Genomic DNA, 15,043 nt, shown 5'->3' on the forward strand with positions numbered 1-15,043 from the left:
TCAATCATCTGAAAGCACACAACTTCGTGTGACAAGGGTGTATTTTTCTTTCATAGTTATCTCGCAACTCTGACGACCAATCGAGCTCAAATTTTCACAGGTTTGTTATTTTATGCATATGTTGAGATACAGCAAATGAGAACACTGGTCTTTGACATTTACCAATAGTGTCCACTGTCTTTAACTCTTTGTGAAATTCACCCCTTGAGACCTTCGTATAGTTACTGCCTTCTTTACTGTAGTTTTTAACACCACCTGGACTTAATCACCATTGTATAACCACAGTAAATTGTAGAGTTTATAGAAGAATATTTAAATGGAACTGTTTTTTTAATTTGTGCATTTGCTTTAAATAAAGGTTTAAAAAAAAAGTAATATTATATTTTACTATGCTGTCATGCGTGGCTTTTAAAAACTTTTTGACTCTTTTTTTTCCACCACTGTCAACAGCACTATATGTGGAAGTCTACTAGTTTTGTACAAACCGCTGTTTTACAAAAATGACCAATTAATCAAAGACAGTATTGTGGCCAACATAACCGTATGATTGGTACTCAAAAGACTGTACATGTATATGGAAGCATATATTATATGTGCGGTAGCTGGTCAGTGGTCACCCTCCTATTTTTTATTGTGATCATCATAAAGCTTAATTTAAAAGATCACCTAATAATACAAAAGTGTTTTGTGACTATCAGCTGTAGGAGTTGAGACTGTCAGTTTCCCTTGTGGTTTATTACAAACAGTCGAATCCCATAGGTGATCCCTCTGCTGCCACTTCCTATACAACTTAGTTGTATTGTGAATTTGGGAATGATCCCTGGCTATAGACCGTATATTGAATATGACGTCACCCGTTAAAATATCTGCCCTTCAACATGGCGTCTGTGAGCGTGGGTGTGTGCGTGCATGTGCCGTAGAAATCAAACTGGGAATGTTGCGTGCTGCGTGCTTCATCGATTCACGCTTTTGGAACTGCATACGGTTTGCCCTACAAGATGGCGACTTTCATAGCAATACAGGGGTTATTCAGTACGGTCTATACACAACAGTTACAAGTTGAATAGCTTCTGACTGGCACCATTTAACAAAGATATTGACATTGTAGGGAGACCCCGAACATTAGGGATTACCTCGGTTGGAAGAGCGCATGACACTATTCCAGTGGTCAGGTGTTCAATCCCTCTCTAACATTAATAAATCTGTCTTCGTTCAAACCACAGCTAATTTTAAAGACTATAAGAATATCAGTGTCGATTCTGCCTGTCTTCTGTAGATAAGGCTATATACAATAAAAGTACAACTACAAGTAGCTTTTCTGCATTATACATTATGACTATTGGAGCTCAAATCCAGAAATGCAACGTAGAGAATGTTAGTTGCATCATGGAGCATCAATAACATGGAGCACAGAGAAAAGTTTTCAATGCATGGATTTTTTTGTGCGTAGCCTTTGTTTTCTATACAAGCGAGGTATAATGAGAAACTGATAGTATTAATTATACAAAAGATTTCATAACCTTAATGACTGAGATCAATTTTTAATACTCTCACACCAATATTAACATATATGAAATTTTCATAGATATGTGCATAATTTGGTTATAACAAGAAGTCTCACTGCAGTCAGAAGTGTGCTTGTATGGGCGTCAAACGGTGAGTGGGAAGTTCGAAATGGCTAGTTTTTGTCCAAAATGAGTTTGCCAGTCGAAATTTCACTGGTCATTACGGACCCCAACAATTAACGGGGAACTGCGCCCTCTGCCGCCAGATTGTTCATCATATGAATCGTACCATAGAGTATCTCTGTCTTTACTCTATGATCGAACATGAGCTGGAGACTAGAATAACCCGCGTTATTGAATTGCTTCAAATGTTGTTATTCCAGATGTTTACCATGTGCGTCCACCCGAAAGCGTCCGATCGTAAAAACGAAACGGGGAATGGATTCAATATGACCGAAGATTCAACATTTGCCTCTCGGATGTTATTATTTCAGAAAGAAGTCGTCTTTTTGTTTACTCATAATAGGTACAGTGGATCAGTGCCACGGCGTAGAGGGAGCTGTTCTGATATGTACAAGTGGCAAAGTTGTCGGTATCAGTGTTCCAGACAGCACGGCTGACCATCTGCTGGCACTGGCCGCTCACCGATCCAATGAACACCTGAGTGGCTATCTTATAGCGTGGTATCTTCAACTCCTTAACCCTCATCTTAATTTCCTCGGCGATTCTCTGGGTGAAGATGGAGCAAGTCCGCGGTTCATATCGCGTCTTGTCCGTCAGGTTCGCTTCGAGGACCTGCTGGGCAACTTTCTCGACTACTCCGGGGGAGAATTTGGTTCCGGTGTCCGGGTTCATTTTGAAAGTGTTTTCGAACCGGACCAGTGGTTTACTGGCTGCAGCTGGGGTATCCGAAGATCGGACCGTAGCCACACGGAAGTTTGGGTTACCGAGGGAGTTGGAGTAGGCTCGTGACAGACGCCGCCAACGGCCAGTGCCGCCACCGTCGCCTATCGTAGACAAGCTGATGGAGCTTTTACGTGACACGACGGACTGGCGACGGGACTTGACACTACCATCCTGCTTATTAAATTGCTCCAAGTTCTTTTCGTTTAGGGTCGCCATGGTGTTTTGTATCCCACTCTAAGAATCGTTTGAGGTGTAGCTCTTCAGAAGCTGCTCGTTGTTTGAGTCATCAAACTGGTCGTTATAATCTCTTGTAAGCTCGTCAACCCATGAAGATGTATCTATGATGGATAACAAGCACTTTCTGAAAACAAAATAAAAAGAACACGAAATAAGTCAAAAGGACACGTTCGATTGCGATTTTGCCAAAACATTTAACGAACTTTACCCCGATGCAAATATAACATCTATTAAATCGTTCCGCTCGCCGCTGTTAACATAAAGAATTAGCTATATCGGGCAATCTCGGTGGTCTAGTATTGGTGAGACGTTTGCTCTAGATTGGCAAAGGTCGTGGGTTCAAATCACACCCGAGTAATATGCCTGTGAGTTATGATAACAAAACTCGGAAAATACTGAATATTCGTACGCATCAGTGTAAGGGTAAAACCAAATTCTTTATTCCAGGTAAAAGGCTTCAGGTCTGAAGTATTCTATTTTTTAAGTGGGAAATTATCCCGTTTCTAAATCTACGTTAATACTTACTTCAGAGAGAGCAGTTTCTCACAATGTTTTATGCTATCACCAGCTCTCTATTGCTCGTTACCAAGTAAGTTTGTAAGGACCTTTATTTCGAGTAGTTACCAATTAGTGTCCAGTGCCTTTAAAGAGAGTGGACACTATTGGTAATTGTCAAAGACCAGTCTTCTTATTTGGTGTATGTCAACATATGCATGAAACAACAAACCTGTAACAATTTGAGCTCAATTGGTCGTTGAAGTTGCGAGATAATAATGAAAGAAAAAACACCCTTGTCACACGAAGTTGTGTGCGATTAGATGGTTGATTTCGAGACCTCAAGTTCTAAACTTGAGGTCTCGAAATCAAATTCGTGGAAAATTACTTCTTTCTCGAAAGCTATGGCACTTCAGAGGGAGCCGTTTCTCAATGTGTTTTATACCACCAACCTCTCCCCATTACTAGTCACCAAGAAAGGTTTGATGCCAATAATTGCTTTGAGTAATTACCAATAGTGTCCACTGCCTTTAAGTTATAGGAACAAATAAGGTCGGCACATTGATAGCAATTAATTGATAGCAATACAAGTACATGTCAGTGCAGGGCCTAGATGACAAAATGTCGGCTACCATTTTACAACTAGTGAACCATAACGTCAATGCCAAAGGGTTGTAAACATTAGGTTACTATATCACAGTAAACTGTGACTACGGTTAGACATACCCAATATAATAGTGAACCATAACGTCAATACCAAAGGGTTGTAAACATTAGGTTACTATATCACAGTAAACTGTGACTATGGTTAGACATACCCAATATAATAGTGAACCATAACGTCAATACCAAAGGGTTGTAAACATTAGGTTACTATATCACAGTAAACTGTGACTATGGTTAGACATACCCAATATAATAGTGAACCATAACGTCAATGCCAAAGGGTTGTAAACATTAGGTTACTATATCACAGTAAACTGTGACTATGGTTAGACATACCCAATATAATAGTGAACCATAACGTCAATACCAAAGGGTTGTAAACATTAGGTTACTATATCACAGTAAACTGTGACTATGGTTAGACATACCCAATATAATAGTGAACCATAACGTCAATACCAAAGGGTTGTAAACATTAGGTTACTATACCACAGTAAACTGTGACTATGGTTAGACATACCCAATATAATAGTGAACCATAACGTCAATGCCAAAGGGTTGTAAACATTAGGTTACTATATCACAGTAAACTGTGACTATGGTTAGACATACCCAATATAATAGTGAACCATAACGTCAATACCAAAGGGTTGTAAACATTAGGTTACTATATCACAGTAAACTGTGACTATGGTTAGACATACCCAATATAATAGTGAACCATAACGTCAATACCAAAGGGTTGTAAACATTAGGTTACTATATCACAGTAAACTGTGACTATGGTTAGACATACCCAATATAATAGTGAACCATAACGTCAATACCAAAGGGTTGTAAACATTAGGTTACTATATCACAGTAAACTGTGACTATGGTTAGACATACCCAATATAATAGTGAACCATAACGTCAATGCCAAAGGGTTGTAAACATTAGGTTACTATATCACAGTAAACTGTGACTATGGTTAGACATACCCAATATAATAGTGAACCATAACGTCAATACCAAAGGGTTGTAAACATTAGGTTACTATATCACAGTAAACTGTGACTATGGTTAGACATACCCAATATAATAGTGAACCATAACGTCAATACCAAAGGGTTGTAAACATTAGGTTACTATATCACAGTAAACTGTGACTATGGTTAGACATACCCAATATAATAGTGAACCATAACGTCAATGCCAAAGGGTTGTAAACAGGTTACTATATCACAGTAAACTGTGACTATGGTTAGACATACCCAATATAATAGTGAACCATAACGTCAATACCAAAGGGTTGTAAACATTAGGTTACTATATCACAGTAAACTGTGACTATGGTTAGACATACCCAATATAATAGTGAACCATAACGTCAATACCAAAGGGTTGTAAACATTAGGTTACTATATCACAGTAAACTGTGACTATGGTTAGACATACCCAATATAATAGTGAACCATAACGTCAATACCAAAGGGTTGTAAACATTAGGTTACTATATCACAGTAAACTGTGACTATGGCTAGACATACCCAATATAATAGTGAATCATAACGTCAATACCAAAGGGTTGTAAACATTAGGTTACTATATCACAGTAAACTGTGACTATGGCTGACATACCCAATATAAAATACAGCATAACCGGCGATTGATAACCAAATTTGTTTTTCTAAACAGGTTTCCCTAAAAGGGTCGTATATATTATCATGCCCGAATAAACCGGGCCTTGACAACCACGCTTAGGTTGTAAACAGTTATTGTTTATGGCATTACATTGAACCTAATGCGTTTAGCGCTGCTTGTCGTTGATATTGTACTTTACATAAAGGAAGGACGAAGGCTTATAACTTGATTTGTAAAAAGCCTTTTGTGCAGTGAATTCAAATTGTGTTTCGGTTCCAAGAATTGATTGACTGGAATCGATCTTGCTTGTGCTGATAGGACAATGACCGCGTCTGTTAGCCAAGCAGGGAACATTATTGTGCATTGTACTCAATAGTACATGTCAATAGTACATGTTTCTGTATAGTCATTGGACAACCTGACAAATTCTGGATCTGGATATTGTTATACTCCGATAAAAACGGATCCGCATCGCATCAGAGTTTTATGACCTGACCAATGACCTACTGGAAATAAAATAAAGTGTGCTTTAATCGCTGTCTTGAAGGCTTCATAATCTTTTAAATCTAGGATATTGTGGGGTAGTCCGTTCCAGTGTGGTATAGCCCTCATAACATCCGTGGCACTGCGATAGAACCATGGATGAAGGAAATGGAAGAACAAGTCTGTTGCCCGATGCAAAATTTAACATCTATTATATCGTTGCGGTACCCGCTGCCAAAACATAGGATTTGAACTGCCTCTAGCTACCGGGCAACCTCGGTAGTCTAGTTGGTAAGACACTGCTCTAGAATTGCAAGGGTCGTGGGTTCGAATCCCATCCGAGTAACATGCCTGTGATATTTTTTCACAGGACTCGGGAAAGTACTGAGTATACAGTGCTAACACACATCGGTGTATGGGTAAAAACAAAAATTAATATTCTTTATCCCCGATGCAAAATTTAACATCTATTAAGTCTGTTGCTGTTGATTTTTTTTGTCAGAAACAGAAGAAGCATGACATGGCACTAATGTAATTAAGCGCATTGATATGTTATTGCAAAATGAACTATTATTATCAATATCCATTCCTCCAGGTCAAGTAACTAAGATCTTGACCTCGGATCGGAACATCAACGGGTGACCGAGCGCCGCTGCATGTTCACGACCTTTCGTGGAGTAAATAAAGGGGGGGGGGGGGGGAGTGGTCTTAAGCCCAGTGCAACTTCCTGCGAATGCGAAGCAGATTTTGATGTCGCGCTGCCCTTTTGAGTGAATGTTTGCAGTGGATGGAACACCACAGTTCAATTGTTGCGAAATATCCGTTGCGAATTTTGTGAAGTTAAAATTTGTATCGCATTTGTATGAACCGGGCTTTAATCGGAAGGATAACATGAATATGTCTTCGTGTTAAATCAAAACTTTCATCGAGGGCACAAGATTTAATCGGAAGACGTCCACCCAACTTGTCATAATTTTACAGCTGATATTTTAGAATAACTGTAAAATTAACAGTAGGCCCTTTAATGAATAACAAACCACGAGGGAAATTAACTAGGTAAATTTTGAAAGAAGTATTTACTATAAACCACAACAAAGGAGCTAGTTTTATTGCTCCGTGCTATAACAGTCCATTCTCGAAATAAAGGTTTATCCTCGAAATAAAGGTTTATCCTCTAAAGCGACACATGCTGAGTATTAATGTCTAAAGAGTGTTCTCTAAGATCATCTCAACCAAACACTTTAAAAAATAAAAATATCAAATAAAAATAAAAACAAAAACAAAACATCAATCAATAATTTTATTTAAGATTTTGCAGTGACAACTGACAATCTCACAAATATAAGTCCCTGGAAGTACAAATTGTATGTTAATTGTTTTGTGGTGGCACCATGTGTATAGTATCTACTTCTGCTGGGTAGAATATGCTCTTTTGATAACTTGTCTTGCTATATAATTATTTTACAAGTACTTGTAAAGGTATGGGATTTAAAGCATTGCATGGTGAGGCATCAATAAATATTTGGTTTGCGGTAGTATCATGTGTGTATCTACTTGACAGGTAGTTTGTTTTTCTTCACAGAACTGACTTGCTTTCTATTCTACTACCGCGGAGTAGATTTTCGGTATTCGGGAGACTTCATAACTGAAAAGAACTTTCCTGAGCGGAAGGTAGAAAATAGACTGTAACTTTTATTTGATCGTTTTTAACTTCACTAACGCGGAGTGAGTTCTTAATATTGGTCTTAACGTTTCGACTGGCTTGCTATAGTCATCGTCAGGTGACTGTACTATAGTCACGTACTTTAGTAAATGGTTGCAGTGTGTTTGCAAAACGGAAACCGTAGACTATGGCCGTGTCCGAATTGGCGACTTCGGCTACAGCTACGGCTAGATCTGCGCGTTCTTAGTGTTGAAGGATAGGCAGACGAGCGCGATCTAGCCGTAGCTGTAGCCGAAGTCGCCGTTTCGGACACGGCCTATAGACCTAGCTTTATCATGCTGCCTCCATCTTGGTCATGTACCTCGTATCCAATAACAGTAATGAATGCTAATGATTATGATTTTGCAAACAGGAACCAGACTATTTTGTTTTTCCAGCCTCGGTTTGTTAACATTATTACTAGTTTGTTTACTTATGGGAGGCAGATCCATGGACCACAGTTTTGCTGTTGTTTCTCCAAGCCCATCTTGAAGTATTTTTGTATTGTCATGTATTGTTGAAATGGCTGAATAAATAATAATAATAATAATAATAATAATAATAATAATAATAATAATAATAATAATAATAATAATAATAATAATAATAATAATAATAAGTAGGATTTGAAATTATAATAGTGAAAATTGATATCAATGCGAGAAATTCAAGATGGCTGCACCATAATAAAGGTCTATAGTACCGTATGTCCGCAACACCACTATGCTGCTGGCAGCCACTCGTTTTGGAATTACGCGTTAGGAGTATGGAGGTTTGTTTTTAACTGAAGAATCACTGGCTGTTTTCCTTCATCCATGGTATTGTGTGTGCTCTGTAGACAAACTAATTAGGCCTATAAGAGTGACTACAGTTGGTAAACTTGTTTAATTGAGAGCCAATTGAATAGCATAATGGATAATCCATTCAGACGCCATAAGGCTTCGACTGTTCCGATTGTTACATACATGGGGCGGGATAAAGTGTATAAATTAATTCAGTTGTTCCCATGAAACACCCGCCTGTGAGAAGACTAGACTCATGTTTTCTTGAACCTTTCTTCCCACCTTACTTACGAAGCAACGTGCATGTGTGTATAGCTAATTAGCGTTGGGGAAGCTCGGACAAATAATAGAGTGTTGAGCTCGGCAATGCAGGGAGTTTTAGTCCGAAACGTTTGTGAGGACATATGGTCATTCTCAATGCTGAGAACAATCTTTTTAAGTAGGATTTGAAACTGTGCAGGGTGGAAATACGACATGGAAAGATTTTCAGTAACACCATGTAATGACTATCTCTAATGAGTTCGGGCTTTCTCCAGAAGACGATCAACTGATCGAAACGTCGAGTTGAAACCAACGGTTCCTTTCAGAACCACCCCAACTCATTCAATAGTCAATACATGGTGTTACCGCAAACCTTTCCATAACAATCTTGTTAGTAGGCTCTTCTTGGAGTCGGCACATCTTCAGTGAAAAGATTAAGGGTGTTTGTTTACCAGGAAGAGTCGATAACCAACAACCATAACAAATTATGCAGCTTTTGTTACTTTTCTGTCATACTCCACGAAAAAGGTGTCTTTTCTAAGAAGCGAGTTTTTAAACAGATTACAAAAACTAGGTTGATGATACTTTGATACCGGAAATAATCTAACATTATTCGACTCATACCATTACAAATACTCCAGTACTGGGGTATTCGGACAAATAAGATACGTGTTTTTAAGTACAGAGACATGAGATAGTTGGGGCCTATACAATTTACAAACTCAAAAGCTGCAGAGAATTCACACAAATCCTTGCGACATATTTTGGTACAGAGCTAACTTAACAACGGGGTGTCCCTACCGTGCGTTCAAGACCGTATCAAACTGTGTCCAAGACAAAACTGAGGAAGTTTCTTTCTCAAATGGTGTCCTTTTCTGAGAAAGCAGACTGTGGCAGACATGTGTTTTCAAACAGATTATAAAGCATTGTCAGTTTGGTGTAAAACCAATCGATGATATTTTTGTCACAACTCCACAGAGACACGAGATAACAGTTTGGGGCCTATACAATTTGCAAATTGAAAAGCTGCGTAGAATTCACACAAAAAAATCCAATCGTGAAATATTTTGGTACACAACTAAAAATGGAGGACGTCCCTACCGTGCGTTCAATATATTATGGATACCAGGTTCTGTTTCTCTAAGAAGACCGTATCAAATTTGATGTCCATGACAAGCAAAATGAGAAAGTCGCTTTCTATAACTAGTAGGTCGCTTATTATACCCCTGGATTCGCTTCGAAAGGGTGCACCCCACACTAAATAGGAGAAAACAGAGCGTCGAGCTCATTAATATTGTTTGCGAACCCTCAACAAAATATTCTATATGAGACAGATTTGAGAGCCCCAGAAGGGTTTCAGTGTAAACAAAAAAAATGCCCAACTGTGACCTGGGGGTGTTGACTTCCAAGTGTATTTTTGATGACACTGAGGCCTAAAAGATTTGTTCTATTCGCTAATGACATTCAAGATTGATGCTCGGACCATGCTCGGACGTTCGGAAACAAAATTACACAAGGGAATAACTCGACGGGTCCAGGGACTCCCCATATCAAATTTAGCAGAGGATTAACTTCAAGAGTCCATGAATGATAATTATCAATTTACTGTTCCAAGCTGTGAGACTCCTTAGTATTTTTCGAGTATTTTTTTTTTAATATTTAGCATTTTTGCATTGTAAGCTATCGGGGAGTATATTTAGTGGGGTGCACCCGATAAAGGATTCTAAATATAAAACGTTGTTTGTTTTGACAATAGCAACGGGTCATGACCTTCAACTCGACATCCAACTCTAGGGCAGTGTGGTTGCTTTGACAACAGGAACAACCTTCAATAAAATCTGTGGCCGGATTTGAGACGTTTTTATGGGTGGCAATATTGTTGACGAGTCACTCCGTGGCTCGATTTGTTTGAGGGGAAACTGTTGTTGACGTACTTCATGGTAATAGGGAATCAGGAATAAGGCGGTTTATTACCGGTGTATTGTCCGTTTGTATGACCCCGCACTGTAAAAACTACGTCCAGAGTTTAAACACAAATGTTGTTCACCTTTTGAATTTGTTTTTATGACAAACATCGTTTCGAACCACATGCTCGAATTGTTTGTTGCATTGAAACACACACATGAATCTAAACATTGGGTTATACATGTTAAAAAGCGTGTTTACAAAACTTATGCTTTGAGATGTGATGTAAATCGAAAGTGATTTTAGAGTGTATTTAGAGACAACCATCAATTTGTAACTGATGTTTGGAGCTTTGCATTGTGATCGATCTCCTGAAGACGAGCATAGTATACTGGTCGAAACGTCGTGACCACACCAGCTCTCCTCGGTGCCAACACTAGTCTTTCAAAGAGAGTTTTTATACCCGCAAGTCTACTATCTATAGTAACATTTCCGTAATTTTGAAACATCTTCGAAAATCATTTTAATGGTAATAAAATCAAGAAACGATTCGCCTGTTAAAGGGTGAGGATCAAAATATACGAGAGAACAAAGAAGTTAACTGGAGTTAACTCCAGTGTCAATGTAATGTACCACTTTATACATGGAGAAGAAACTAAAAACACGGAAAACGGTTTATACTCACGGGGAACTCAGTTGGAACTTGTACAAAATCCGTCTTAAAACTTTCTTGAAAGAACTTGCCAGGGCAGGCAGGAAGGTTTATAAGGAGACTAGCTACACATACAACAATTCACGGGGTAGTTTACCCTCGCAGGTGCCAGTACGGTATAATTCAATTCCCAGCACAAACAAACAGGCTGACAACAAAGCAATTCAGGTTTTATTTAGCAACCACCTTTTCACTGGACAGGTTTGTTGTAATGGTCCACTCTGGTAGTTTGTGACACGTTTTGTGTTAGTTTCATCCTAGTCCTATAGTTGCTGACAATAATCACTTTCTTGCACCATGGTCCCACGGAGAGCCTAAATTGCCCATTTGGCCCCGAAATGCATGTATTAACAAGGACACACAGTGACGCTCTACAACAAGTCACGAACCCCGTTGCACGGCGTTGGTCGTTACCATAGAAACACTGTTTTACACGCGATTTGTTTTCCAGTGAGAGTGTTCACGCATGAATCATGGGTTTATTTAGGCAAAATAATTGCGGAACAAAAATATTGCCTTTACACCTCTTTTGTGTGTCATTCCTCAATGGTCATGAAGGCCTATACCCCTACCTGCGTGGTGGGTAAAAACGGCCCTGTGTGTTCAAAGGCATTGGACAGTATTGTTAATTACTCAAAATAGTATACAAATTATTATTGACTGCTTCGAGTGCTATGATTAAAACTATGACTCCCGAGGTGATCCCCGGAGCGTTCAATTTTCCCGAGGCGAAGCCGAGGGGAAAATAGAACGCTCCGGGGATCAGCGAGGGAGTCATAGTTTAAACCATTGCACGAGTAAAAGCAGCCAATATTTGTTTGATAACACCCCAAACATTTCTAAATACTGTACAGACTTTACAGACCTGAATGCTACAATCCACGGACGACGCGAATACAGATTGCAAAAACTTCTACTGTGCTCTGCATGTAGTGTCATGTAATCCGAAATGGTTACAGACCATTAATTTATAATCCTCGTACACGCAACGGACGTCTGGGTACTGCACGCCGTGTGCTATAGTCTTTCGGACTAGCGCACGGCAAACCGATGCACTTACACACGGCCGTCGTCTAGCAAAACTAAGACATATCATGTGACGCGGTCTAAACCAATGAAAAGGCAGAATATTGGTAAGGGGTGTTATAATTGTTAATAGCAACATTCAATGGAGGGCTGTTGATAGTATAAATCATTGTGAGAAACGGCTCCCTGTGAAGTAACTTAGTTTTCGAGAAAGAAGTTATTTTCCACAAAAATATTTGAATTTGATTTCGAGACCTCCAGAATTAGAATTTGTGGTCCCGAAGTCAAGCATCTGAAAGATCGTAGATCGAGAGTTATTGTTTGCTAAATTATTTGAGTGTTGGTCACTTCGCACCCAAGCCACTTCGTACCAAAGTCACTTCGTACCCAAGTCACTTCGTACCCAAGTCACTTCGTACCCAAGTCACTTCATACAAAGGTCGATAAACCCAATTTTGTTTTAACCGTTTTATTCAATGAGTGCCAGCTTGCGATAAGCTTGGTAAGCCATGCCCCCTAAACGACTGGTTTTTAGCGAGTCTAGAACACCATAAACCATCAAATTGCTTTACTGACCCTTTTTAATACACCTTAAATCGAAATGTTTGTTTTATACCTATACATCCTGTGGTTGTTTTTGTACAGTTGAGACAATAATAAAATAGGAATAATCAGCGTTTAAAAAAAAATTCAAATAAATGAGCAATAACAACAATATTGTTAAGAAATGGAGAATTGTGGTGTTGCAAACTCAATAAACAAACAATAGTCTTTCAATTAAAAAATACCTAAAAAATGTTCTATATGACTCGTATCGTAGAGATATCCAATAAACAAAACAAACCTACCTTTCAAACGTCCGTTAATAGCACTGCATTCTGATTATTCAACACGTATTCGATACAGGGAATGTGTCTTCTCGGGTGTGCTCCTGTATGTCAGCAACCGTCACACAATAATGACTTGTGGCGATCGTCGTAAACATATCAAATATGAATATCTAAAGCATGGCTTAACAATACATACGACAATGGTCCATTAGGAATTACTCTATTACGTCTACAGTGAAAGCTGTGCTCTGAATGGATACAAAAAAGTGATATCAAGCCTGCGTGGCAGGTTGTTACCTAGACTTGACTCAAGTCCCAAACCCGTGCCATGCCGGCCATCGCCAGAAAACTTGTTTTGTGCATGTCCGCAAGCGGGACCAGCGCGCACCGGTATAACCGGGCTTGTTTGCTAGTAGGCTACTGTAGAGTGGCGCGATATGCTTTAAAGGGAAGGTACACGTTTGGTAATTGTCAAAGACCAGTGTCCACACTTGGCATATCCCATCATAAGCATAAAATAACAAGTCTGTGAAAATTTGAGCTCAATTGGTCATCGGAGTTGTGAGAAAATGATGAAAGAAAAAACACCCTTGATGGACGAATTTTTGTGCTTTCAGATGGGAATAAAAGACTTCTATAGCTAGAAGTCTTGTATTATTTCCGTGAGTAATTACCTCTTTCTCAAAAAATAAGTTACTTCAGAGGGAGTCATTTCCCACAATGTTTTATACTACCAACAGCTCCCCAATGCTCGTTATTAAGTCAGTTTTTAAGTTCATATTTGTTTTGAGTAATTACCAAACGTGTACCTTCCCTTTAAGGACCTCTCACGCGAGAACGAGACTTGAATGAAGTCTAGTTGTTACCAAGCCACAAGTCAGTCATGTGTAACAGGACAACAGGAGCACAGGACCCCCCTTAGGCGTTCATTCACTCTTTGCTTAATCCTATAATCGATGGTTATCCTCTTGACAGCCAGCTTATCGATTATAAAAGTCTATCTTGTTTGTTGTTACTGACTAGTGATTTTAGGATTTAATTCAAAAGGCCAAGCTGTTGCTTGTAGGTTTTCAGCGTTGAGGAAGTGACTTTTATGTCATTTAACAATTGGACAAGGATAATGGGAGTTTCAAATTAAGTAAGTTATCTTCAGACATGATTAAATGACCCTCTGAACATTGAGTTGTAATTTTTATAAACGAGGCTATACTTATTAAGAAAGTTCTTTATTTGTACGTGGTTTGCGAGAGTTCCTCTCTGTTGATCACCCCCCCCCCCCCCACATCGTGGATATTCTGTACCCCAAGCATAACACGGCAAACTCTAGGTCGATCCGTGTCCATAATCACCTTTCACCTACATTCATATGCAGACGAACGAAAATGCTTACATTATTTTCTTGCAATTTCGACGACCAATTGAGCTCAAATTCTCACTTGGTTGTTATTTTGTGCTTTATGTTGACATACACCAAGTGAGAATAATTGTGACAATATCACCAAACATGTCTATGGGTGCGTTCGTTTAGCTTCCCTGGGTCGACCCCGGTACGTGTGTGGCGGATTTTCTTTTCCCAGGACGAACGTGGGTAATTATCTGCAGACGTTCATCCTTAAAATAAAATAAAAACCGCCACACACCGGGGTCGACCCAGGGAAGCTAAACGAACGCACCCTATATAGTATAGAGGGCGCAAACTACCAATCTGAGCAGATGTGCCTGAACATCTGACGTCACACAGTTGCAAGAAAATAATGAATTAAGAAAAAACCCACTTGTTGCAAAAATGTGTGTGCTTTCAGATGCCTGAGGAGAGAGGCTTCAGGCCCGAAGTCTTTCTCAGATTAAAATAATTTAGTGAGAAAGTACCTCCTTCTCAAGGTTTCTTCAGAGGAAGTCGTTTCTCATGT

General features: G+C 39.1%; 1 protein-coding gene across 2 annotated transcripts; it reads right to left on the bottom strand.

Moving 5' to 3' along the window:
- Positions 1-127: 127 nt before the first annotated feature.
- Positions 128-13,644, bottom strand: LOC117297861 (tctex1 domain-containing protein 1-B-like). Of its 2 annotated transcripts, none has more exons than XM_033781027.1 (2): positions 13,152-13,644; positions 128-2,772 (listed from the first exon to the last, which is right to left on the bottom strand). In XM_033781027.1, the coding sequence occupies exon 2, from the start codon at positions 2,625-2,627 to the stop codon at positions 2,019-2,021; it is 609 nt and encodes a 202-aa protein (XP_033636918.1). In that variant the 5' UTR covers positions 2,628-2,772; positions 13,152-13,644; the 3' UTR covers positions 128-2,018. The 2 variants fall into 2 exon arrangements, with proteins under 2 accessions (XP_033636918.1, XP_033636917.1); XM_033781026.1 differs by lacking the exon at positions 13,152-13,644 and adding an exon at positions 11,251-11,416.
- Positions 13,645-15,043: the final 1,399 nt, after the last annotated feature.

The sequence above is a fragment of the Asterias rubens genome, chromosome 12 (assembly GCF_902459465.1).
Source record: "Asterias rubens chromosome 12, eAstRub1.3, whole genome shotgun sequence".
NCBI lineage: Eukaryota > Metazoa > Echinodermata > Asteroidea > Forcipulatida > Asteriidae > Asterias > Asterias rubens.

What these genes read in the sequence shown, in the direction of transcription:
- LOC117297861 (XM_033781027.1), bottom strand. Translation starts at nt 2,627, where the DNA reads ATGGCGACCCTAAACGAAAAGAACTTGGAGCAATTTAATAAGCAGGAT.